The following is a 23858-nucleotide window of genomic DNA, read 5'->3' on the forward strand; positions in this document are numbered from 1 at the left end:
CAGCATACAGTATGTGTGCAAAAAGAAACATTTCATGTTTGACGGGAACCATCAACAAAACAGCAACTATGAAATCACCTCAAAACCACATGAACCTTGTCTGAGAAAAGTGTGTAGGACTGTGTCTAATAGAGTGAGTGTGTGTGTGAGTGTATGAGTGAGTGTGTGTGTGAGAGTGTGAGTGAGTGAGTGAGTGAGTGTGTGTGAGTGTATGAGTGAGACAGCATGAGAAACACTGACAGTGAACAGAGGATGTGCTGAGCTGTCGTCCTCATGGAGATGGCATGACATGTCAAACAGACATTCAAAACTGAATGACATCATTAAAACAGTAACAACAACAACAAAACAGCTGAGCTGTCTCACTCATGGGGTGTCTTACTCATGGAACTCCCTGAAGCAGTTGTTATTTTTGTTTAGGCACAAGTGAACATTGCACTTTGAACACTTGAACACAGTCTGTCCCCTACAATTTGGGAGTTTGCAGCGCTGCCGTGAACTTTCAACCACTGGCCAGTGACCCACAGCATCTCCACGGACTTCCTGTGGTGGTATGGCCTTGGCTGGGCCTCGGTGTCTTTTCTTCTCGAACTCTCTTTCCACATCTGCTGAAGGACGTCCCCTCTTCTTCTTGGACAAGTCCTTGCCCTGCATGCAGAGGGCTTGTGCAACAGATGTTCTGAAGGACAGCAAATCCCTCTGCTTCTTCTTCAGGATATTCAGTGATTCACAATCACACCGATACAACAGCCAGCAGTTTGCAATGACCTTATCCACAAAGTGAAAAAAGAACCTGTGGTAGTACTTTTTGGACCTAATGTGGATGCGATAATAGGCAATCAGTGCATCAAGAGCATCAACGCCGCCCATGAACTTGTTGTACAGGCTGATGATGCTTGGGCACTCCACAGCTATTTTCTTTTTCAGCTTTCTGTCCCATCTTTCCACAGTGGAAACAGGCTGGGCACTGGCAAAAGTGCTGGCGACGATCACCCCTCTGTTGTCAAACCATTTCACAGCTCTAATTTCCACATTGTCCACAACAGTCTGTTTCTCTTCGAACGTACCTCTGCCCTTCTTCTTCATTTCTCCATCCGCACTGAAACTGCAGCCTTGCAGGCAGTTTTGCTGCACTGTACCAAGAGCAGGTATCCCATTGTTTGCAAGGGTAACGAACAGCTGCAATGAGGAAAACCAGTTGTCAAAATATAGCAGGTGATTGAGTGCTACCGGAATGACTTGTGCAAGCTTCAGTACGATGTTCCCGCTTGCTCCAATGTCTGGCCCTCCTGGTGCAGGGTCAGTTTTCCCTGCAAAGATGTCAAAGGAATGCACCAGCCCTTTTGTGTCACAAAGCACAAAGATTTTGTATCCCCATTTGTGTGGCTTCTTGGGGATATATTGTTTCAAACTTGATTTGCCTTTGAAAGGCACCATTTGCTCGTCGACACAGAGCATTTGATCTTGCGGAAGAGCCTGGAATTTGGGGAGAAGTGCATCAATCAGTGGCCTGATTTTGAAAAGTCTGTCATTGTTGTTTGGTGCCATGTTGTCATTGAAATGGATGTAATGTTTAATTTCCTCCCATCTGTCACGGGGCATCACATCAGCCACATGTGGTAGTCGGCATGCACTGGACCAGTACATTCGTGAGCGAGGTAAGTGCAAAACACTCATATAAATTACTGTGCCAATGAACTGTTCCAGTTCATTACGACCCAATTTTAGCGCACAATTTGGATTTTTTTGTATGCAGTATAGATTGCTCTGTTCCACAATACTGTTTAGAAGCTCGATGTCGAAGAAATCTCTAAAGTACTGAATGGGCAGTTTTATTGCATCTGCCTCAGGAAGATCAGCTTTCCACACTGGGACTTCTTTTGCAGAGTTTGGTTTCACTGACTTCCACTCTACCCTCTGTCTTTTCATTCTGATAGCGGCTGCTCTTGCAGGAGTATCATCCTCTCCTTCAGTGCTGCTGTCATCACTGCTGCTGCTGCTGCTGTGGTCACCTGGTGTTTAAAAAAAAACACTATTGAAAAGTGACATTTTTATTTACATATACACAACATGCTCTCACGGTGACATCCACAAATATGTGGCTAACAACACAAAAGCTGAAAGTCTGTACAATATTATAGCATTATTACTGCTATTTTCATCACCTTGTGCAGGTATGTACTCATCATCACTGTCTCCACTCTCACTAAGACAGCTGTCATCACTTTCTGCTGGTGGAACCCTGGTTTGTACTCCAGGAGTTTACTTTCCATAGAACATGGATGCATTCATATTCTCCTGAATGCATACTGCAAAAATAAAGGGCAAAAATTGCATTCATATAACAGCATGCCAATTCTATAATGATTATAAGAGACTTACAAGAATTGTATTTGCTATAGAAATTGTGTGTGACTGCTGAAAGCCATCTAAATATAGTATTGTTTACATGTAGCCGCTATGGCTAATTTAGCCAATATGGCCGAACGTCGCAAATTCGCGACAAACAGAAAACTTCAAATATCTTCAAAAATATTGGTCAAAAGTACTCTATTTTGCTTTTGCTAGCTACATAGACAAACAATAAGCAGACATGTATTTTTATTTTACTATACCTTACCTCAAATAAGACAATCCATCGGCGTTTCCAACTTCGACTCATGGATGTATTATATAACTGGATACCGGACCAAAAATGGCGGCCGTTGATTTCAACGGAGTTGCTCGCCTGGCGCATACACCGAAAAAGTTCCTGACTTCCGGGTTTACTTCTGCGTTATGGGGCCCATAGAGCATGCGCAGTTGAGTCACCCCCCATGATGCTCTGGGGCCTCCCATCATGCCCTGGGGCAATGAGAACAAGCAAATCGCGTTCTGAACAAGCGCAGCGCGCTCATGAGTGCTTGTGGATGAGTTTGACCGGTAATGACAGATCTACACAATCAAATGATGGATTTATAGGGCACATCAACCGGTGATGTTCTCAAAGTCATGGTTATAGACTATACGTGGTTAATTTGTGTTGTTTTATTTTTTTAAGTAAGGATAAAACGTTGTTCTCCGCTGTTTTCCTCACCCTCCTCCCGGTCGTATGCATTTGTTTTCAGTGAAGTCAGTCGGTGGATCGATGGATTATCATATACATGTTATGTTGTGTGTATTTGTGTAGTCTGATCTGTCATAAACAACAGATTACATGTTACGGGGCGCGTTTGTGTCGCGGACTCACGGTGCCACAGAGATGGGAGCTTTTTTTTTTTTTTCACCGAGACGAGAGAGCTGAGCCTGTGGCCAGAGGTTTGGGTTTTAGCCACGATATGGAAGGAGCCTCCACTCTCCCTGTAACAAGTTACAAGTCATTTATCTACCGTCACAATTAGTCTGAAGCTGTTTAATGAAGGTAAAAATGAAACACAAGGTAAATACCCTGCATAGTTCTTCTCTGTGCTACTCTGATCAGAGTGGCGTCCTTAGCAATGGGTCTGGCAACCGACTGCAGGAATTACTTTATCTGTTGTCGTGACTCCCATCTCTGGTCAATAGGTGGTGTTTTTCTGTTCACTCTCGATATTCAGCCTTTAACACACTGCTAACTCCTAACCCCCATGCAATATGTTAATACGCCCACTCTTACTCCAAACAAATATTAAGCTTTCCACTATCTACACAAGACATCTCTCACCGATATAGTCCCTCCTGGAACTATAAAGAGGTGTCTGGCCCCCGGGGAAGCCTTCTGGCCAAAAACCCTGGAGCACAGAGGACAGTTTAGTGTTTCATACTGTACACAATGACTCAACTAAATGCACACACTTATGGCACTATACTCTACACATGTAAGCCACAGTAATTATGGCACATGTTCCACCAAATACTAACAAAGTGATACACCATGTCCAATCTCCCTCTATTCAGGATCCTGACTATCTCCTTTCAGGCGGAGCTGGTGTGATGTGTAAACAATGTTGTGTGCGAATCCAATAAAGTGCGAATATCTCTACCGAAGTGCAAGTGCCATTATTCATGTGCATAGGTAAGTTGATTGTGCATATATGTATACAAAATAATTGTAAAATATTTCCAAGGCTCAAACAAATCTGTCCCAAGTAAAAAATGTTTAATTTGTGATTACAGTCTGCAAAACTGAGAAAAATAGTTTGTAAGAGCCAAGTGAGAGTATAACATATGTAACTGCATGTTGACTGTTGTTTCTTACTTTCTTTAAATAGAGAATGCTTTGACATTACGTAAGTAAAATGTGCATTTCTTAATTAATTTTATCTTATATTTTTCTATTTTATTATTCATCTTTATTATTTATTGCGTTGTAGTTTATACTTGCATCATCATCAGTATGCTCTGCTGCAGATTGCATAATTCCAGGCCATCAGACTGAGACGGTTCAAACCGTTATAAAAGGTCGTTATGATAGGATGAAAAGGATACTGAACATCAGTCAAGGTGAGACCTAGACCCTGGTGACACATCACCGAAACTATCACATGCAGGTAAATAACTTCGACTTTTACACAGCAGTGGCACTGGCAGTAAGTGAAAATGCGGTCATTAAGCGGGTAATTTAACGCCAAAATACCTTTAGAATTGCATTTAAAAATACATGCCATTAAAGTATGAAACTTGTATCACAACTCTGTCTCGAAAAAAACTCATCCCGGAGTCGTTTATTCACTTTTCCGACCACGTTTAGCCCCGTTCAGAGCCGTCATTAAGCCAACAGGCATCCTCCGACACAGCACGACCGCGCTTGGGAGTTCACGCACACAGCTGTGACGTCACCATGGAAAATGAGACTTTGGGGGGGCTTTTCTGGCCTTTAGAAAACTTTTTGACGGTTTAAAAGTCCATGACTTAAAGATATGGAATACAAAGATTAGCAATTAACAGTGGTTACAGCTGGAGGTGTCCTGAGAACAGTTTTACAGGCTTCTCTTTTACTATTGCGGTCTATGGGAAAAATGCTTTCTGGGCCCCATGGGATTTTTTGTTGCAATACCACGAGTGGCCACTGGGAAAAATTGGCGTGTCTGCTGAGAGGCGGCGCCATATCCAGGTCTTATTATAGATCCATGCTTCGACTCGCTAGCACCAAAACCGGAAGTGATCAAGATCGTCACCCGGATGTGGCTCCCACTTTGACTGGTCCTACGAGAAACCAGTGATTGCAAAACGTTCCTAGGTCCGTATCGAAGAGGAATAAACCGACATTTGGGGGAACACATGCACTATCTCAGCTGCATTCTGAATAGAAGCGGTTTGAGGCGAAATCGCGACAATAGGCGTTAAGGGGTTAATTAGTTACCCCTTCTTTTTGTGTACCTTCATATAAAATGATACATAAATCTGGGTAGTTACTGACTAGTAGTCTCTCGTTACTAGATGATTAGGTACTGAGTATTTCCTGAAAGTTTACAATTATTTCTATAATAATAGACCAGAGACAGCAGGGTTAGCTCGGCTACCACACTGGATCGACCGCCCTGCTGCCACTGATTTGGACCGTCCGTCTGCTCCTCCTGCTCTTAAGTATCTGTGCTTTCCAGTCAGGCTCACCAGAACAAAATCTTTTTTCTTTTAGTATCAAAATATTGCCTATGTATAATAAAATAGGCTAATGCTATAATTAAAATATGTCCACATCAATAGAATGCATGCCCTTACAGTGAATAAACATATATAGGCTATACACACACACACACACACATATACACTAATATGGAGACACTAATATACAGTCTTTAGAAAATCACATATTTAACAAAAAACAATGTCTCAGATGCTTAACAAGAAGCATTTAGTATACTCACACACACACTGTTGAAATGTAGGCTGGTGTACATTATCCTCCTGTGTGGCCAGTAGCCTTGCTCACTGTTGGCTGTGAGGAACAGCTCTATTTACCACAGGTCATCTATCTCAGTCACATCCACTCATGTACACACAGACATTTTCTCATGCACGCACACACACACACACACACACACACAACTAGGGAGGCAGGCAGGTATTTAAAATTGATAAATGCAATCGGAGTGGGATGCCAGATAGGGAAGTCGAAGTGGATAGTGTTGTAAACACTATCTACCTATCTAACCTATCCTTCCTCCACCACCTCCATTTCTATTTATTGTAGTCTTTTATCCTCTTCCTCTCCCTCTCCTGCTATTTACCCATTTCTCCTAGTCTGAATAAAACAAGTGGCCTATGTAGTGGAGGGAAAGTGTGACAAAAAACTAGAAAAAGGTTTTGACAAATAGATGGAAGATGGAAAACTCCTCCTGCTAAATCATTTTTTCCTGCTTTAGTTAGTTATTGAGTGTTGCTGTTTTCAGTGAAACATAGTGACAAAGGTAAACTAACAGTTTTTAGCAAATGTTGATCTGATGATGATTATGACATGATGAAAGTGATTAGGATACGTGGGCCGCAAGGATTATTTTTGCACTGAAAGCATATAACTGCCTGCTCATATTATGGTTCAGCAAGGATTCACTGTCATAAACACAGAAAAAGGCTTGTGTCTAGGTATTCTGATAGAAACTATAGGCTACTATTGCACCTGCTCCATATACAGAGATGCCAGAGAAGACACGTTTCAGAGAGCTGCTGCACATGACGGCAGAGGAGAGAGGGAGAAAGGAGAGAAGTGTTGGTCTTATTGGCTGTAACTCGTTCCTGGCTCCCTGACTCATCTGCGACCCAGACAGATATTTAGCCTGCTAGGTATCCAGCAGATGTCAGTGACACTTATCCTCTAGCCATCATCAGATCTCTTAGCCAAAGTGATACCTATGGTGACTTTGGAGATTTATAAGTATTTCAACTTCAGATCAAGTCCAAATAGATCATGATTCCTTTAGCAGCGTGACAGCGGTCACATTGATGGTCAGTGTCAGGATATTGATTAGTAAGTAGGAAGGAAGATAACATCAGCTTAATCAATTGTATATCCAGAGGTGAGCAGTTACTTTACATAAAGAGTTAAAGTAAATAAAACAGAATGAAATAAGTGGCTCAGTGGTATAAAGGAATCTGTAATAAATGGAAGATGTGAAGAAATAGGAGAATTTAAAAGACAAAGCATTTTAACAAAGCGGTTCAGACTGTTTCTCTCTTTCAGTGTGAGGCTTCTGACCCAAGGAGGAGGGGCAGCAATGCAGTATTGTCAGAGAACTGAAGAAGTAGCTGCTCTCCCATGTGTTCCTGCATTCATCAGTGAACATGATGAAGAATAAAGGTGAGAGAACACACCCTTGTGGTGAGCCAGTGCGCAAAGCAATAGATTTTGAGAGACAGCCATTAACAGAAACCCTTTGCTAGTTAGGAAGTCTAATATCCATAAAACAGGATGGTGGGGCAGATTAAAAACATGTATTAACCACTAAAGCAAGCAAGAGATGAGGCTGCATTGTGTTTAATGCTGATGGAAAATCTGCAAATGAAAGCCTGGCATGGGCTTGAGGTTTTTTTCCAAATGCTTGTATAGTTTGTTAAGAATAAAAATTCAATCCTTTCCCCGCCTTGTAAGTAACAGTGTCCACACAGAAGGATATGTTAAAAGAAACCGTCTGTGTCAGTTTATTAAAGTCTGCACATGAGTTATGGAAAACATCCCACTCTGTGCAATCGTAGCAAACTTTTTAAGCTGGCAATACTGTTTTCTGTCCAGCATTTCACTGTCACTGTATTTTAAGCACAGATGGTCTTCATAATGTTAAGACGTGAACAGAAACCTGAATTTATTAGTGACACAATAACAAATCATCATCTACTGATTACATAATCTGCCACTTTTACACCAGGACTATATTCCCAGTCTGTATCTCTCAAGTATGACCACAAAATATTACTGGTTGTCGTCTCCTATTTTATATTATGATTTGGCTAATAAATCAGCAGATCATGTGTATAATATATATAATTGTGTCTGTTATGTCAAAAAGTAAATATAAAGAGTGTCCACATGTTACAGTGTCCCTAAATGTTAAAGTTCAATCATTCCAGTACACGTCACAGTTCCCATCCCAGTCAGGTGCAAGTCCCCCCACATCCAACTCTGTCCAATCACATGAAGACAATGAGAAGTGGAGTGGTTTTAAATGACTTATTTATGTGAATAAGGAGATAATGCTGTGCCTGTGATGTGTCATGATTGTATATTAAATACAGTTGTGTTCACTCCTTTACTTAGACTTGACTTGACTGTACTTACTAAGACCACCTGTGGGTAAAACATCATATCAGTCATGTCCACATTCGTGTGCATAATTTGGTCTGTCTCTTTTCATTAGGTTACATCAATAAGCATGACTAGTTAAAGCTAGGGTTGGCAAGATGGAGAAACTGTCAAGCCCAGGCTAGATTTTGAAAGTATGCAGCCAAAAAATCCCACCCCCTGCATTCAGGCCTCTCTCCAAAGCCACTCTCCCCAAACCATGAACACAGGTGGTCTGATGACTGCCAAAAACCGCCAACCGAGTCCTCACGAGCGGTGGGAAGGACAGTGTATCAGTGCATCGTTTTCATCACAACATCTAACTACAAGTAGCTACCTCATGTCTCATTCACCTGTAAGTAAACACCTAATATTATCATATTTAACCTAAACAACCAGCGTAGCCATTGCTAGCACTGATAGCTGTAAAGCTAGCTTTGTTAGCATTCAGAGTTTGTTTTGAAAGTGTATTCGGTATTCATGTACTCCGGACATGCGCATTGAGTGATGGGCGGAGTCAGCGCAGGGTGGGCAGGTAAGGACAGTTTTTTTTCCAAAGCATTTGATATTTTGATTACTGTCTGGATTCTACAAATATAATAATAAATGCTTCTGAACAGAATTACCAACCCCAGCTTTAAATGCATGGCACTCATCACTCACACACCGTGAGCTTGAATATTTACTTTAGGGAAGAAGGTAGCAGTAATTTTGAAGCATGATATACTGTGTTTATATATTATCAAACTTTTTACCACAACGACACATTTACAGTACTCTGTCAGCGATGGCTTCTCTGATGTTCTACTGACTTCATACAGCTGCAGCCCAATATTCTGTGTGCTGTTAATTCATCTGTAAATATTAGCGGTTAGCGCCATATGAAAGCCATACTCCTGCTTCTTTGAATGAGTTATGTGGAGGCATAGCTGTGGCAGGATTGATAGCAGTGCACCAGCAGACTTGGGACCAGCTGACTGCCTGCCTCTTAACGGAATCTGCATAACCACATACAATTACCAATAAAGGTGGTGCCATTAATTGACCAGCAATAAGTCTGGAGGAGAGAAGGTGAGGCCTAACCCCAAGAACACCATACCTACTATCCAGCATGGTGCTGGTAGTATTATGCTGTGGGGCTGTTTTGCTGCCAGTTGATCTGCTGCTCTAAAGAAAGTAAATGGAATAATGAAGAAGGAGGATTATCTCCAAATTCTTCAGAAAAATCTCAAATCATCAGCAGAAGATTGGGTCTTGGGTGCAGTTGCGTGTTCTTACAAGACAATGATCCCAAACACACATCAGAAGTGGTAAAGGAATGGATCAATCAGGCTAGAATTGAGGTTTTGGAGTGGCCTTCCCAAAGTCGTGACTTGAAGACCTGAAGAAACAAGTCTGTGGCAGGAAGCCAACAAAATTAGTTGAATTTCACCAATTCTGTCAAGATGAGTGGTTTCACTGTGGTGAAAATTGCCAAAAGACATTTAACCAAATATTAGAATTACTGTAAGATTCAGAGATGACGGAATGATCATCGAAAGGATTGCCGTCAGAAGGATTAAGGTACAGCTCTTGATCCATTGGGAAGCTGGTACTTTTTCAAATTTTAGTTCCAAAATGCTTGTCTCAGTGCAAACGAATGTCAGAACTTGAGACAAACAGGAGAAAAAAGGGTTAGGCTTGCCTATATAGGTCTGCACAGGTGATTGGATTGGAAAGGCACAGATGGGACCCAGGTGATTGTGGTTAGATAGGTGACAGGTGACTCAAATTAGCGAGGGGGAGAGGCATGGTCTAGTTCCTGAACTTAAGTTATAATAACTTCATTATGAGAAAACATATTTCTCCCATATAAGCATCTCTGCACTGGCTTCCTGTAAAATCCAGAATTTAATTTAAAGTCACCCTCCTCACGTACAACGCCCTTAATGGCCAGGTACCTGCATATCTTAAAGATCTAATAGTACCCCATTACCCCACTCGAACGCTGTGCTCTCAGGATGCAGGGTTACCTGTGGTTCCTAGAGTCTCCAAGCCATCAAGCTTCCCTCCTGTGAAATCATCTTCTAGTGTCAGTTCAGGAGAAAGCCATTGAGTCTGGTTCTGCTCCAAGGTTTCTGCCTGTTACAAGGCAGTTTTTTTTCCTTGCAATTCTGTTTCCTTTAATAAGATGGAACTTGGTACAGCAGTTATCCATGAGCATGTGCACAACAAATTAAAGTGCGGTACATACAGCTCCATCTTGTGGCCATTAAAAAAATGCCGCCATATCTCTAATGCATGATTCAATCGGCATCAAATTTGGGTGGTACCATCAGATATCTACCGCCAGCGCTGCTATGAAAGGTCATTCAGCTCTTGGTGGCAGTACAGCACATATCAAAGTTTGTTGATTTCGGTAGCAAATCTCTATGTGTAGAAAACTCCCTGTTCTCCTTTAAAGGATGACTTTGTCAATTTTCAACCTTAATCTATTTAAATTTGGGGCAGGCTAAAGGACATACCAACAAACTTTCTTAATTTTCTCTGCGTCTCTGGGGGGCTGCTTTAAAACCTGCAGTTCTACCAGGAACCACCTACGTCACTGGTACTCTGGTAACTATGTGCCATTTCAGCTTGGATTTCTAGTCTCAACCTCTGGGTATCTGATACATTCATGGGGGGCGTGTTAGATCATGCTAAAAAACATGTCTCACTTGTATGCAAATTACCCATATGTTCAATGACGACAGTCAGATTTGGCAGAAGAGATTATGGAAGGGAAGACCTTTTACAGTGTTTTGGCTGACTCGGATATTCAAGCAGGATATATATTTTGTCAGAGTAAACAGCTGATGAGATCCAGCAGAGAAGAGCCAAGCTGCAGCTGAATTAGCATTAGAGGACATGGTTGACTATCCAGAGCTGCCACCAGAAAACAGCGACTGGTAGAGCCTTTGCTCACATTGCACTCCGATGCCAACAGAAACGGAATATTTTTGCTGCAATGAATTTTAGCGCAGGCAGTTTTTGTTTGATACTGTCACCGACAACCAGCATCCTGCTTGCGTAGAGGTGTGCCAGAGACCTTCTTCAGGATCCCAAAGATCAACTGGACAAAACCAAGACCAGCAGGGCCAAGAGTAAAGATGACCACTGAATATTTTGTTATCTCATCAGTGATCCAGCTGTGAGAGACCGAGCGACACACAAACACAAGAGGGATCTGCCTGCACTACTGATTTGAAACTTTGAAACTCACAGCAGCATGTAAATACTGGTGTGGATCTATCGCAAGTCTCGTTGATCTTGTCTGGCGCAGCTTCTGTAGTGCAAATGCTGTGAGGGAGACTCACGTGAACACAGAGCGTGCCTCCAGGCAAATATAGTATAGTGACTGTTTAGGCTAGAAAAATGTACTAAATGACGTCGTTTCGAGTAAACTCTGGATGTCGCCACTTCAGGACACTTGGATTGCAGCGAACGAGCAGTATGGAGGAATATCACAACGTTTTTGTGTAGTTTTATGGACCTTTTCATCTCGGACGCCATTGACGCTCGTTATATTGATTTTTGCTGCAGGAGGGTACCCCCGCGGGTCTCCAGCTGCACTTTGAGGAATAAAAAACTACACCGGACTTCTCATCAGCATGAGGGTGAGTCGATAATGACTGAATCGTTCTAGAGTGAACTATTCCTTTAAGGTTCCGCACACGTGGAAGGAAAAACATGAGCGTGGTCTGCCTTTGGGGAGGGGGAGAAGGGCTCTCTGCACCAGCTGTGTGCTTGGTCAGCAAGTAGTATTTGAGACTGGACGTACTCCAGTGGTAACTCAGTTCACATCGACAGTAAATGCAAATAACTTTGTTCTTGTTGAGAGAACCATCTGGCAGGGCTGTGAAGCTGAACTTGACATTCAAAAGACCCTTTTCTTTATCCATTTCTGCTCAAGGAGGAGAAAAAAATAAACAAAGAGAACCCCAATTCTTCCTCCTGCCTCTTTTCTCCTCCTCCTCCTCCATATTTAACAGTTAATAGTAACAACAACAATAACCATAATAATAAAACAACAACAAAAAGGAGAAGAAAAATCAAATATAAATAAACATGGCAATATAATAATAGACTATAATTCATTGGTCTTCACCACTATCATTAAATAGATATGTTAGGTAATAGATAATATATATTAATATAGTAATAGTGTTTAAACAATGATATAATAATACAACAACAATCACTATAATGCTACAAGGAGAGCATATGTAATTACACAGTACGAAAACTGGTTCAAAGCCTGGTGCTCTTCCTGGGGGCTTGTTATGCTTCTTTGCAGAGGAAGTTCTGGTCAAGCCAACAGCGTTAAACACTCTTCATTTCTTTAAAATTAAAATCATTTTTGGTCAATACTCATCTGCCCTCAGCACTAGGGCTTGCGTCGGGAGGTCCTACACAGCTTCATCCAGCAGGGGTCCTCCATACATTACAAATGAGCTTTCGTCTCCCATCCTGCTTTTTAAAAGGTGAAATTATTATTATCCATACATTCAATACCATGCTTGACTCAATTTTACATTATATTATTATTTTCCTTCCTTCTTTTATGATTCTCCATGATTTTTGCACACAACATGGGAATATAGTTTTCTTATGTGTTCTCCTTATGTTTGAGAAGGTTTTTGAGTTGCATCATGACTTTGTAATGCATGTTTTAGCACTTACCGGACCATTGACCCTTCAGGGCCACGATCCACCCCCTACCGCCTTTGCTTCAGATTTGGGGTTCACCACTGACCAGCTCTTGGCCTTAACTACTCTACAGGGCTTACACAAGTACACAAGTACACTTATGCACAGCCTGAGGGACCTCTTTTTTTCCAACGGGTAGTGTGGGTACATGCAACCTTATGCAGGCCTCTGCGCCAGTGCACTGGACCCACATTGTGGCAATTTAAGCAGCAACTCCTCTAACCTAACCCTACCCCTTCCTAACTCTAACCCCTTAACCCTGACCATAACTGGAGCCATTGGGTCCAATAACATTTGGAAAGTCTAGTAGACTCACACAATTAAATTATTTAATCCCCATTCAAGTGAGCCAGGCACAAAACTGGAGGTTAGCCGGCTAGTTGGCGGAAGTGCGCTTGCTTCCGATGCACATCCAGGCATGTCATTCATCTGCAGATGACAATCAGAGAGCTTGTACATCAGCTAATTTGAATTGTTTTAGCTCATTTTACTGGCTCAAGGACCAAAGTGTGACAGAAAGGCTAAAAGGAGAATCTAAATGACTAAGCAAATCAAATAGCTAATAGGAAAAGGAAAAGCAGCAGGTAAATGGAAATGCAGATAAAAATGCCTGATAAAAATCTGTATTCTTAATTCAATTTGTGAATCCAGCTATTTATTTGTCTTTTTAAACTGCATTTTCAAATAGATTTTTAAATTACATTAATTATTTATGTATTCATTAATGTAATTTTAAATGCTGTACTTATTGACCTTTACATGTTTTTTTTGTAAATCTCTTTTTAATTTGAACTATTTATTGATGGATTAAGATTTCATTTGTAAATTCTATTTATAATTCCTCTTTTTATCGCCCATTAAAATATCAAATAATGAATTACTTTGTAATTTAGTCTATTTATAAATAGATTAATACATTAATTTGTAAACTAATTATTAATGGCTGTATTTATTGTACAATTAGTTAAATGCTTTATTACTATTTCTGTGACACTTGTGATGTTACAATTTATGGTTAAACAAGGTGAGGACCCAAATGCAGACAACACACGGGAGGCAGAATTGGGGGGAACAAAAGGTGAGCTTTAATTAAACAAAGCTGAATGATACAAAAACCGAGAAATATAGACAAACCAAAACAAGTCAGGACAAGAGTCCTGGAGTCGGCAAAACAATATCAGGGTGGTCAGCATACCTGAGTCAGTGGAGGGGCCGCGGCCCACAACCTTCTTTGCAGAGCTGCTCATGGAAGTTTTTAGCGAAGGCTTCCTGGAATCACCGCCAGAATGTGACAGAGCTCACCGTACGCTATCCAAGAAACCGAAGCAGGGGCAGAGAACACGGCCCGTCATTATCAGGCTGCACAGGTACCAGGTGAAGGAGAGGATCATACGCGAGGCCCGAGCCAGGAGAGGTAAGCTACAGTACCAAGGCTCCCCCATCTCCATTTACAAGGACTACGCTCCGGAGGTGGTAGAACAATGCCAGAAATAGCGGGAGGTGATGCTTTACAACCTGGGCTTCAAACCTTTTTTTTTTTTTTTTTACTAATGGTAGCCTACTAGTATTAGTAATGGTATTAGTCATGATACCTATTGGTACACAAAACTGGTAGATCGGCCCATTAGTAATGATTGATTCTGGGCCCTCCCTCTTGGGCCTCGGCTGTCAATCAAGCAATCATACAGAGAGAGAGGAGATCAAAAACATGGAGAACAGCAAGAAGCGGAAAGGAGGCGCGGAGAAAATTAGAGTGAAAATGAGAGAAGCCCTTCAGGCAGATGCTGCGAAATGTGTTAAAATAACACAGATGTTTTCTGGTGGCTATGGCGGAGCTTCATTTTCAGCCACAAGTAACGATGGCAGAGGTGGCCGTCAGGTGGGTGAGGGGAAGGGGAGGCAGGAGGAGGAGAGACCTGCAGCCGACGCCGGTGCGAGTGGAGGGGAATCTGAACTTCAGTTAAGAAGTGATGAACTGCAGTCTACCTGGGTCAGACATGAATCAAGTTTGGGTGTAGTTTATTTAAGTTGTGCTTGCTAACTGTTAACACAGTCAGTAGTTACAAGTAGCATTTAACAATTTAGCTAGCTGTGCATGCTACTCAGGTACGGCGCTACACTGGGTCGAGGGGATGTTATAGCCCCGTCAAAAATCTGTGTAGCCCCAGTTAAGCCCCTCAAGTATTTTATTTTATATTTTAAAATATTTATATTTATTTTTTTAAGTTAAAAAACATTAAAAAGTTCACAAGTAGTCATTCTGTTCCAATCCAATCCCCGCTTGCGTGTTTGTGCTGCACCTGTACCCCATAGCCTGTGTGTGTGTGTGTGTGTGAGGGGAGAGGAGGGGAGGGGAGGGGGGAGTCTTTTGTTTATTTTCGCGCGTAGTTTCTTTTTCTTCTCTCTTCTTCCTCACATACGTGTCCCTCAGGTTTTTCCAGTCTCTTTGCATCCTCAACTAAAATCATAAAAGGTACGACATTAAAATTATCATTGTGTGTTTCTTTACCTCCCGTCGAGAACCTACTCCTTGATTATCCCTCACGTATACACCGGTTTGTTTACGTTAGCAAAACCAGCATTGTTGTGCCGCTGCCGTCTTGTTACCAACTCTACTACATCTAACAACAACTCACTGTCTTGATAGCCGAGATGTTCGGTGATGCTTTGCCACACATTATCCTTCAATTCGTTATCCTTGTAATTTTTGTGTCCCTTGTCAAATAACACAGGGTGATGAGAGACGCAGGTTATCAGTAGATCCGCCATTGTTGTCACAGTGTTGTGATGTTGGGGTTGTGACGTACCTTGTTTTCACGCTACATGATTGGTTGATGCTTTTAGTTGCCGGGCGAAAGCTCAGAAAAATCGACCTCGCTGCGGAAAAAAATTATGTCGCATTTTCGCCGCGACACATTCGCAGTAGAAAAAAGTACTTGTGATGAAAACTGGGGTTCGAAAAAAAATATTGACGCGCATGAAAAATACGTCTCCGGTGTGAAAGGGCCTTAAGGCTAGCTAGCCTACAGTCCATTGCAATGGATCGTTTTGTGATCAAGAAAAAAAGAGTGCAGGTAGAAAATCTAGACAAAGACCCAGTCTCCCAGGGGGACAAAGATCACGTTGTGATCCGAATCATTAGTGTGTGCACTTTACATCCTATGTTATTAATATCATTATTCATTTAATTTCTGAAGTTATGATGTTGTGATCCGAATCATTAGACACAAGCTGTTTGCACTTCTCGTTGCGGCTGCACTTTGTAGCCTATGTTATTATTTTCACTATTAATTTAATTTCTTAAGTTATGATGTTGTGATCCGAAACAATATTACCAATGTATAGTTGTTTGTTTTCATCTGGAATAAATGAACTTGTTGTCGCATTTTGGATGTGTTGTCTGGTTATTGGCAGGCGCATGGGCGCTGTCCAGTGCTGTCCGGTGCTGAATCTGTCACCTTTGCATGTGAAACATTTTTGCCATTGTCTTGTGGTCACTTGTATTAGGCTTAACTATTTTGTTGAATATTCTTTGGCCAAATTCAGTTAAAACTACTTTTATATCGAACATGCTCATGCTGTGTATCATCTGTTTTCATTGAAAAAACGAGAACCTCCTTATAAAGTAACTGAAGTCATGAAAATCAATTATTTTCTTAGCACCCCCAGCTTTTTGTCACCTTGTTATCTGGGAACTCCTCAAAACCTCAACAAATTGTGTCAATCCTTATATGTTACACCAGGCTGATCCACCATCCCCAGTGGAGCAGTGTGTGAGAAAGCAGTCGGAAGAGCAGGAGAGAGAAACGGAAGAACAGGAGAGAGAGACGGAAGAACAGGACACCCTCATCACCCACAGCAGAACACCAGCAGTGCAGTTGTGATGAGGGTGTTCACCTGTAAATATGGCATTAGCAGGAAGTGGCTCACTTATTGCAAAGAACGCCATTTATTGTTCTGCTTTGTGTATCTGCCATTTGCAAGGAGGACTGATACCAGCGTATTTATTACAGGCATGAGTGATTGGCGACATATACATCTGCGCACAAAAAGCAACATCAGCAGCTTGTTCGCTGGCAGTCAGATGTCAGCTCATAGGGAACAAGTGAAAAAGAGATGCCAAGTTTTGGAGCGAGTAGTGGATGTGGTCAAAGTACTTGGGAAAAGGGGGCTGAGCTATAGGCAGGTGGAGAATGAGGAGAACGCATACACTCTGGATGATAACACCATCGATCATGGAAACTTTTTGGAACTGATTGTGTTATTAGGCAAGTATGATATCTGCCTTAGAGAACATTTAAATGACTGTGTCGAGAAAAGCAGGAAGTTGCATCAGTCCAGTGGATCAAGAGGTAGAGGGTCTCTCATCACCCTACTCTCCAAAACAACCGTTAACTCGGTGATTGATGCACTTGGGCACCTCATTCAAGAGAGCATCGCCAGTGACGTCCAGAAAGCTGGAATGTTTTCTGTTCAGCTAGACCAGGGGTCTGCAACCTTTATTGTCAAAAGAGCCATTTTTCCCCCTCTTCCGCCAAAGAAAAATAGTCTGGAGCCGCAAAAAATAACAGAGCTTATAAACTTTTAAAAGTTTTAATCTTTTTTTTTTTAATTTTACCTGTTACAACCACGGAATACAACAAACAGAAGTGCAGTGTGCATGTGTAGGCCTACTGTTAAACTGTGAACTATGCAGGCTTATTTGAGTCCTTTCTATATTTGTGTAAAATTAAAATAAAAACTAGCCCACTTTAACATAAATAAAACATTTAGCTGCAGCTTAACAGCTTTAAAAAAGTAAACAAAATTAGGAACATCTGTGACAAGTCCATTTCAGTGTGCTCTCATCCCCTTCGGGTTTTTTTCTCAGCCAGCAATCAACTGAAGCACCTGAACATACAAAAAAACCTACATCAGCTCCGGGTCTGAAATAAATGTTTTTTTTTCCTGAAAAATAATAGCATATTAAATGCTATTGTTCTTATCGGGCTTACTTACTCCTGTGAATGCGGACGTGTTCAGCAGGGATTGGTCGATGTCCAGGGGTGTGACAGGGAAAGAGAGAGTGTTTTTTTCCTTTCTGAACTCACTGAATCTTTCTCCAAATGCAGCTTGTATTGCGATAATGGCACGGTGGAAATAATCACAATTTATGTGATTGTTCGCTTCTTTGAACTCTCTCAGGGAGGAGAAGTGAGAGAACGTACCTTTCTGTGCATCTCTGGCAAACACTGTCATCTTGCGCTCAAACACCAAAACATCCTCCAGCATCTGCAGGGCCGTGCTTCCCTTTCCTTGGAGATTTTTATTCAGCGTGTTTAAGTGACTTGTCATATCCACCATGAAGTAAAACTTTTCCAGCCAATCGAGGTCTCCCAATTTGGGATAGCTGAGGCCTTTGCTTTCCAAGAAGGTTTTCACATGCTCCAGACAGGTAGCGAAGCGTTTCAGCACCTCTCCCCTGGACAGCCACCAGACTCTGTTGTGCAGCAGGAGATCCAAATATGCGTTGTCGACTTCTTCTAACAATGAACAAAACTGTCGGTGGCTTAACCCGTTTGCAATTATTTTGTTCACTATCTTGATGACTAAGTTCATCACTTCCACACATTCAGGGGGAATGTTTGAGCGCACAGTGCTTCTTGGTGGAGGATGCAGTGAAACGTCATCAGCTCTCGATCCAGTGACTTTTGAAGTAAATTCACAAAGCCCTTCTGTGCTCCTCTCATACTGGGTGCCCCATCAGTAGACACTAACACCAGGTGAGTGGTGTTTATTCCTTTTGCTTGTAGACAACTCACAACAGCCTCACAAATGTCCTGTCCCTGCGTTTGGAGTTCAATCAGTTCTTCCTGCGGCCCATCAGAGTTCACATATCCGCATAACAGTGCTGTCTGCTCAACATCGTTCACATCACTTGACTCATCACAGGCAATTGAAAATGCTTGAGCTGAATTGGTGTCATCAATTTGCTTGCTGGTGATGTTTGTTGCCATTTTAATGGTCCTGTCCTTGATGGCATTTCTCAAATTTTCTGAACAATTTCCCGTTTGTTCTTAAAGCTGGAGAATAGATGCTCTGATATTTTTATGAACAATTATTTCATGTATTCTCCGTCTGTGAACGGCTTCCCCCTCCTTATGATCTCCTGAGCTGCCACAAAACTAGCAGCTGTAGTTGACTGCGGAGAGGTGATCCACTTCTTGAAAGTATGTTTGCTCTGCTCACCTTTTCGTTGCAGTTCCGAAATTGCTCTCTTTCGCTCATCTTCAGTTGGGTATTTTTCAGCGAATGCTAAGTGCTTGTTTTGAAAATGTCTTTCAACGTTACATTACAGCGTCGTTGGCGGTGAAGGCAAATGAATCTGTCCACGCAGAATTAAACTCTCTATTTCCTTCTGAGACTTTTCTTTTTTGGGATTTATTCATGGTTAGTGCAGGGGTCGCACACTCCAAAAGCCGCCAGCAGGTAAAGGCGAGGGCCATAGACGTTGCTGTGACGTATATTTTAGTTGACAAATTATAGCCTAAAGAAAAAAAACGTTTTAAAAATTAGATGTTAAAGTATCACCTCGAACTCCAAGATAACTGTGCAACAAAATAAACAAAAAAATTAATAATATATAAATTAAAATTAAATTAAGAAAAAAACGTTATTTATTTTCATGTTTGTTTGTTTTTTGTCAAGGCCAAAGGGAGCCACTACAAGGAGGCTGAAGAGCCGCATGTGGCTCCGGAGCCGCAGGTTGCCGACCCCTGAGCTAGACACAACTCAGGACATAACAGGTTATGATCAGTGTTCAGTAATCCTTAGGTATGTTACTGAGGCTGTGCAGGAGAGGCTTGTTGCCATAGTGAGGTGCGAAGCGTCCACAGGGCAGTACTTTGTGGACTTGCTCTCAGGAGTTTTAGAGCATCTGAATGTGGACAAGGCCATGTGCATCAGGAATGTAACAGATGGGGCATCAAATATGCAGGGCCAGTACAAAGGCTTTTCAGCACTGATGACCTCTCAGTCTCCAACTTATGTGCATGTGTGGTGCCATGCACATGTACTTAATTTTGTGTTTGCGAACACAACACAAACTGTCATTGAAAGTGGATCACTCTTCAGTCTACTTAATGACATAGCTGTGTTCATCAAGGACTCCTATCAGAGGGTCAATCTGTGGGAAAAACAACCCCACGAAGAGACAAGACACAGACGCCTCAGTCCAATTGGTGAGACACGGTGGGGGGCCAAGCATGATGCTCTCCAAAAAATCTTTGGACATTTTGGAAAACCAGAGAATGGCCTCTTCATTTATGCAGTGCTCACACTGGAAGCCATCGAAAAGCGGGAAGAAGAGAAGCCAGCTGTTCGTGCCAAAGCACGAGGCTTTAAAGAGTGTCTCTTGAAACACGAAACTGTGCTAACAGCACAGATTTTCCTTAGAGTGTTCGAGCAAACAACTCCGCTGTCCAAGTTCCTCCAGTCAAAGGGGATGGACATCCTCTCTGCCCATCGTATGGTGACTGCCACACAAGAGAGCCTCAAAAGCATCGCCAGGGACTTCACAACTGTGAAGGCAGCTGCAGACACATTTGTGAAATGGACAAATGAGAAACTGGAGGAGAGGGAGGACAACACAGTGGAGGCTGCACTACCTGAGAAAAGAGCCAAGAAGAGAAAAAGCAGGGCTGGACACAGCTATTGAGGCAATCCACAGACAATTTGTCACACATGGCACTCTCCTTGCTGATTTGGAATGGCTGGACCCCAGGAAGTTTGATCAGGTCAGAACTGTTTTTCTTCCTAGTAATGCACTTCAAAACCTCAGCACATCTCCTCAAATTTGACAGCAGGGCTACAGTAAATAACCTTCAGTCAGAACTGAAAAGTTTTGCTGGACAGTGGGACAGGCTTAAGGCATCACATGTGGATGAGTACAAGACCAGAACAGCAGAGGATGGATCTGCAGAATGGGAAGAAGAAAGTGAAATTGTGACCAAAAGCTGTGATTCTTGCAAAAATTGCCCACTGTGCTGCTTTCAAATACTCAGGCGGTTCAACAGGCTTTCAGATGCCTATCTTCTCCTTGGGCTTGCCTACAAGTAGGCTACCTGCTGACCCTCTCCCTGACTCAGGTCGCCTGTGAAAGAACATTCTCAACACTCAAGTTCATTAAAAGCAGACTCCGAATCAGCCTGTCCACAAACAGGCTGGAGATGTTTATGCTGATGGCCACTGAAAAGGACATTCTCATGTCATTGGACTCTGACATGGTCATTGACAGGATAGCTGAGAAGAGTGAGCTGTTGAAAAGAGTGAGCTGTTGAGAAGAGTGAGCTGTTGAGAAAGCTGCTTTTGTAGACGGATGAGGTAAAATAAAATTATCAAAACACTCATTATAATGTATCAGATAAGATTAGATTAAACTTCATTGTCATTGCACAAAGTACAGTCCAAAGAAAAAGTTTTGCATCTAACTTGAGTGCAAACAAGTAAAGTGCTCAGAAAATGCTTATATAAGAATTAGGCTGGATTGCACCAACAAGGTTTAATTTAATCTAAGATTAGCTCTAATCAGAGATTAGTAAAACTAGGTTTAAAATGAGTTAATCCAGGTTTAAAATTAAGCAGAGCTCTGTTGCACCATTTAAAATTAATCTCAGTTTAGTAAAACTCAGTTTAACTGAATTTAAACTTAGTTTAAACTGATTTAAATCAATAGGGATAATTGTGGATATCGAAATTAAAATTAATAATTAAATATGCAATTAAATATATAGGCTACATCGGAAGCGTGCTGTCAGGACTCCGGATTTATATATATAAAAAAAGAAGGAGACTGTTTCAACGGGTGCTTTTCCGATTAAACATTACGTTGTTGCTAGCTAGCAAAAACGTTAGCCTAACGTCACTTGTGACAGATTGGCTACCTTACAATGGCTCGGCAGAGAAACTCAGACTTTTCCTCCTTTGAAAAAAACCTGCTGACCGAATTATTGGAACAATATGGGCAAATAATAGAAGACAAGAAAACGGACAACAGCACGGTGAAAAAGAAAGATACTGCTTGGCAGCAACTGGCTGACAGTTTTAACGGATCTACCGGCGTGAAAGAGAAAAGAGACGTCGCTCAGCTTAAAGCTTGCTGGAAAAACTTAAAAACAAAAGCCAAAAAAGATGCGGCGACTGTGAGACGAGAGATGTTCGTCACAGGAGGAGGTCCTCTGCCAAAGAAAGATGATTCACTGGCGGAGAAAATCAATTCCCTCATCCCGCAGCAGATGGAGCCATTACAAAATCCGTATGATGACGACGGCATCTTGGACCAGCTCACTTCAGACTCACCATCGACCGGGGAAGATGGTAAGGATTACTTACCATCTTCCCCGGTCGATCTTCATCATAAAATTCAAGAGGATTGAGCCTGTCTCTCAGTTTTCTTCGAGGAGCTTCATTATTTTGCTCTATCCACCTCAAGAATGCAGCCATTGTTAAAGTTAAACCTTCCCAACTGTCAGTTTAAAATTAATTCTCGATCACAGTTTAAACTGGAATTTAAAGTTCTGGAACAGAATTAAATTTAAACTTAGTTTAGAGTAAAAATTAAACTGAGGTTTAAAGAGAGGTTTAAATTTAATCTGTCTTAATTTTAAACTAGGTCTAAAGTTTGGTGCAACAGAATTTAAACTTAAACCATGATTTAATCTGATTTTAAAGTTAAACCTAAATATAAGAATGAGGTATTGTATATACAAACAGCTGTTTTCTTCCAGCCTTAACCTCTCACTGTCTCTTATAGGATGCTGTCACTCATTTTTGGAAGCCTGCCGTGGTTTCCTCTAAGTAAGTACTGTATAGAATACATGATTCAACTATTTTTCTAGAGTAAAGATACCAGTACTGTGATCATCTGAGCAAGTCCATCAAGTGTCATTCTTTCTCACCTTTCTCTGTCTGTTTCCTTTCAATTTTTAAAGGTTGCCATGTTTGAGGAAATGTTCTGTGTTGCTGTGCTGAGTGTTGCTGCTGTGGAGGTCTAAGGTGACTGTTTATTGACGTGGTGAGTACATAGTCTGTGAAAATATCACTCAATCACAATCTGTCATTTATACATTTTAATATTAATCTCATCTCTGTTCCTTTGTGTCCTATTTTTCAGGATCCCATCATACGTTGTTCATTGTTTGTTCAGGAGGTTCCTCTAAGTAAGTATTGTATAGAGTATATGACGCAACTATTTTCCCACATTCACTGTAAAAAGGGACCAGCCCAATAAGTTATCCTGCCTTGTTTCTATAATTTAAATCAACTCAATATAATGAGTTGAGGAATTTAAACTTAATTTAATGAGTTATTGGTATCCCAATTTAAGGGCTTAAGCCAGTTCAATGAAATGGAAATTTCAATGTGTCAACCTAACTTGACAACATAAGTTTTACCACCAGTAACTGAATCTCTCATGAACTGAGCGTGACCCTTAATGAGTTAGCAATATTAATGCGCCGTAAAAAACAGTGCTTGAAATTTCGTCTTGATCTGATAAAGATTAATAATTATCATGTAAGATCTTTTAAAATACTTCGGGAGCTACACCCGGTTGCAGCTGCCAATTAACAGAAGAAGAGGAACACTTGTTGTCGAGCAGATAGAGGACGGTTAAAGAGAAGTGGCGGAGGACTACTTTTTATCAGCAAGATCAGGGCGCGACCGGCTGCTCGGATCTCGTTTTTCAACGAGCTGCAGGTGGCGTAAATCACTGCGGTCAAGCCAGCCGTGGTTCGCGTTCGCTTGGTCAAATCAGCCGCACGTTGTTTTCTAGTGCGCGAATATACGGACATTTACGGTAATCGTAAAGACACCGCTCTAAAGAGCTGCTGGTAGTGACAGTGGGGCGGACTGAAGTCAC

At 41.6% G+C, this 23858-nt stretch overlaps 1 protein-coding gene across 1 annotated transcript; it reads right to left on the reverse strand.

Moving 5' to 3' along the window:
- Positions 1 to 378: 378 nt before the first annotated feature.
- On the reverse strand, positions 379 to 18559 carry LOC141015899 (piggyBac transposable element-derived protein 2). Its single transcript, XM_073490123.1, has 3 exons — positions 18169 to 18559; positions 2183 to 2252; positions 379 to 1999 (listed from the first exon to the last, which is right to left on the reverse strand). The coding sequence occupies exons 1-3, from the start codon at positions 18557 to 18559 to the stop codon at positions 379 to 381; spliced, it is 2082 nt and encodes a 693-aa protein (XP_073346224.1).
- Positions 18560 to 23858: the final 5299 nt, after the last annotated feature.

This window comes from Pagrus major, chromosome 20, assembly GCF_040436345.1.
Source record: "Pagrus major chromosome 20, Pma_NU_1.0".
NCBI classification, from domain to species: Eukaryota; Metazoa; Chordata; class Actinopteri; order Spariformes; family Sparidae; genus Pagrus; species Pagrus major.

What these genes read in the sequence shown, in the direction of transcription:
- LOC141015899 (XM_073490123.1), bottom strand. Translation starts at nt 18,559, where the DNA reads ATGAACTTAGTCATCAAGATAGTGAACAAAATAATTGCAAACGGGTTA. An exon ending in TGCCAGAGATGCACAGAAAG is followed by an intron (nt 2,253 to 18,168) that starts GTACGTTCTCTC and finishes AAACTCCTGGAG; the next exon opens with TACAAACCAGGGTTCCACCA. An exon ending in AGTGGAGACAGTGATGATGA is followed by an intron (nt 2,000 to 2,182) that starts GTACATACCTGC and finishes TGACCACAGCAG; the next exon opens with CAGCAGCAGCAGTGATGACA.